We start from the raw sequence: 3,109 nt of genomic DNA, 5'->3' as shown, positions 1-3,109 counted from the left end.
TGAATGTCTGGAGGTGTAGGCACCTCGGAATGATTGTGTTAAGCTAGCACTAAGTCCCTCCCCCATCCACCTTTATTCTTTTCTTTACAATAAGGCTTTCAAATAAGTCATGGCTGTACGGTAGTAAAGCATTGGTGTTGAGCACTGATGTCATGCTGTCGTTGATGATGGTGATGACTATGTCGAGCATTCTGAGGAGGCTACAACTCCAGCTCAATCAGACAATGTGGAAAGAAACTGACAGCACGACTGCCACTGGTATCAACTAGTCGCCATTCTTTGCAACGTCTCCACCCAAGCATAGACGGGGTCACGGGGACCCCATCCTGGAAGGCGTACAAAACCAACAGCATCCAAACTCCTCGTGATCTCTTTCAAACCTTTCTGCCAAGTCATTTGCCGTCCACCTCGCGGTTTCGCCATCCTGAAGGAGGAACGGAGAACAAATCTCGTCTTGGTAGACGGTGTTTCGGCATGCGTGTCACATGACCGAGCCATCCTATTCGGTGGTGCTGGATATTTCCCCCGATCGAAGTACCTGCCGCACAATCACCTAGTTACTAACACGCTGACGCCATCCAAAACCAGCCGCGCTTCTGAAGCATCGGTGATCAAAACCTGAAGCCACCTCACATCATCTGTCGGCAAAGGCCATGTCTCGCACCCATACAACATAGCCCTTACTGTAGCCTGGCACACGCGACCCTTAAGATCTAGTGATATACCTTTTGACGCCACAAGTGACGCGAATTAACAAACTTGACTCGAGCCTTTGAGATTCTTGTACTGGCTTCTGGCACACGCCTTAAGATCTAGTGATATACCTTTTGACGCCACAAGTGACGCGAATTAACAAACTTGACTCGAGCCTTTGAGATTCTTGTTTGTACTTCATTAGACACTATGTTCCAACCCCAACCTGGAGAGCCAGGAGACTGTGTTCGTCAGACCTCTACCCATTCATCAACCTGGTATGAGACTCTGTGAGTGTCCCGCAGGAACCCCAGTATAGCTCAATGGGTCGCCGAGGTACACAAACCGCCACAATATGTTAGGATCCAGTCTCTTCGTGAAGGGGCGAACCCCATAATTTCTACTGTTCATTTTATAGCAGGCAAAAAGACCAGTAATAAAACAGTAGAACGATCCGCTGCTTCGGCACACAAAACACTTGTGGATAGATGTTCGCTCATTGAATCTCAAATGACCCCAACACCTACCCTAGACAGACACAAAAGCATACAGGGATATGGACGAAACTTGGTTGCAACGATTACGCTGACTCTCCTTCCCCTTTTACCTGGTCATCGACTGTGAAACTCTTCCCTCTAAATTCATCCTATGTTACTCAAACAATGTCCAAAACTTCATCTGAGAGAGCCATATCTCATAATTGAAATGGATGAAAAAACCCTAGGACAAACAAGCCTCCAATTCAGCAAGATCATGCGAGTCGATATAGGATCACACGGGTATTTCCAATCCGACCTTCAGGGTCTTACGATAGCACAGTGGTCAGACAGGATCGGTGAATATCAAAATGTGAAAGACGAATGCATAGAAAACCCAAACAGACAAGTCTTACCGGTGATTTCCGTTTTCTTTGGTTTCATTAACTGACCCATCATAGAAACGATATCTTGACCACCTTGAGGCCGGGCGTTAGCAACATCAAGGTCATGAAGGGTAACATCCTGAACGACTTCTTTCTTTTTGTGCACTTCACCTTTCGGGAGAGGTACATATTCATCAGCCTCCAAATCGTACTCCGCTGTATATACATCACACCTCCCCTGACGTTTAACAGCACCCGAGTTAGCCTCAATGTAGATGACATCGCCAACCTCAACGTGCTCCTTCTGTAGGCTTTCATATATACAAGGATCTAGCTTCAACTGTTTCACTCCTTTGGCCGTCCGAAGACTAATTATGACATGACTGATTGTTTTTCCAAGTCCTTAAGCTAATTAAAATTAAAAGGGACCAAACCTCCAGTAGGGCTCTCTGTCTCAACAGGAGTTAGTTCGGTCACTTCGCCTTCATATACTTCTTTTATCTCTTTTATTCTCAACCCTGAAGATAGAGACCAAATATGCGCAAGACAAACCGATTGCCCTCCGAAAGTTCTCCATCAGCACCTCCGTTTTCTTAATTTCTGACGAATAAACCTCGCTACCGACCATTGGGCAGAATGGAACTTTGTTCCCTAAATCTTGTGCAATGGCCATGGCAATCGCGGTCTGGTAACATAAACTGGAAAATGAATAACAGTAATACCTTTCCCGTCCCGGGTGGACCAGCCATCAGAACTGCCCTTCCCGCCATTTTTTTCGACCTGATCATCTCCACAACAATACCGGCGGCCTGAAGCGTGAAACAAAAAGCAAAGATGTACCTCACGAGCGCATTCTTGGCCCACCAATCCTGCAGCGCTGGGCAACGGAATGCCATTTTCATCAAGACCGAGCCCTTTAATATGGGTGTGGGCAGCCACACGTTGTGCCTTCGAAGTACTTCGAACCTCTTCGATGCGCATGGCGTGTTGACTGCAACAATGCGTGACCTTGACACCTCCACACTTTGTATGAGCCGCTCTGTGATAAGGTAGCTATGGTTTCGGTGAGAAAGTTCCAGCGGGCGCGCAGACGAGTGGGAAACGACTCGTGTGTGCCTGGATAATAGTACATGGGATAGAAAGCCGACGGCGCGTATGGTGTGCTCGATGTGTAATGTGCCTGCGTTAAGCCTCCTGTGGTTGGTGAAAGGGAAGGGAAATATGGACCTAGTTAACTATTTCGCCGGATACAGATGAATTCGGGCAGACGGTACTTAGGATTAAAGATACAGTGATGAATGACTGGCATCTAACCAGTGTCTTTTGTTCTATGTGGATAAAAAAATAAGGTGTTATTGCCAGTGGAGCTACCCTTCAACTTTGTTGGAGTACTTGAATTATATAGTATGTCCAATCAGGGGAGGCAGGAGGACTGATTAGCAGTTAACCGCGAGGTACAGCGGATACAGTGGATTCGAAAAACATTGATAGAATAAAATCGCTGTGAACGAGAATGAATTTCTCCGCGACTTTCAGAACAAGTATTTGATAGGG

General features: G+C 46.5%; 1 protein-coding gene across 1 annotated transcript in view; it reads right to left on the bottom strand.

The window, feature by feature from the left end:
• Window positions 1-3,109, bottom strand: part of T265_01989 (hypothetical protein) — a gene marked incomplete at both ends in the record, with an annotated part of 32,325 nt that overhangs the window by 19,369 nt on the left and 9,847 nt on the right. Inside the window, 5 exons of the mRNA XM_009166127.1 lie at window positions 1,586-1,957; window positions 1,990-2,073; window positions 2,108-2,240; window positions 2,278-2,364; window positions 2,396-2,469. Coding sequence (XP_009164391.1) covers window positions 1,586-1,957; window positions 1,990-2,073; window positions 2,108-2,240; window positions 2,278-2,364; window positions 2,396-2,469 — 750 coding nt within the window. The remainder of the gene's footprint in view (window positions 1-1,585; window positions 1,958-1,989; window positions 2,074-2,107; window positions 2,241-2,277; window positions 2,365-2,395; window positions 2,470-3,109) is intronic.

Source organism: Opisthorchis viverrini, assembly GCF_000715545.1.
Source record: "Opisthorchis viverrini unplaced genomic scaffold opera_v5_22, whole genome shotgun sequence".
In the NCBI taxonomy this organism is placed as follows: domain Eukaryota; kingdom Metazoa; phylum Platyhelminthes; class Trematoda; order Opisthorchiida; family Opisthorchiidae; genus Opisthorchis; species Opisthorchis viverrini.
Note: the sequence above shows the minus strand (reverse complement) of the source record. Positions and strands in the feature narration are given on the sequence as shown.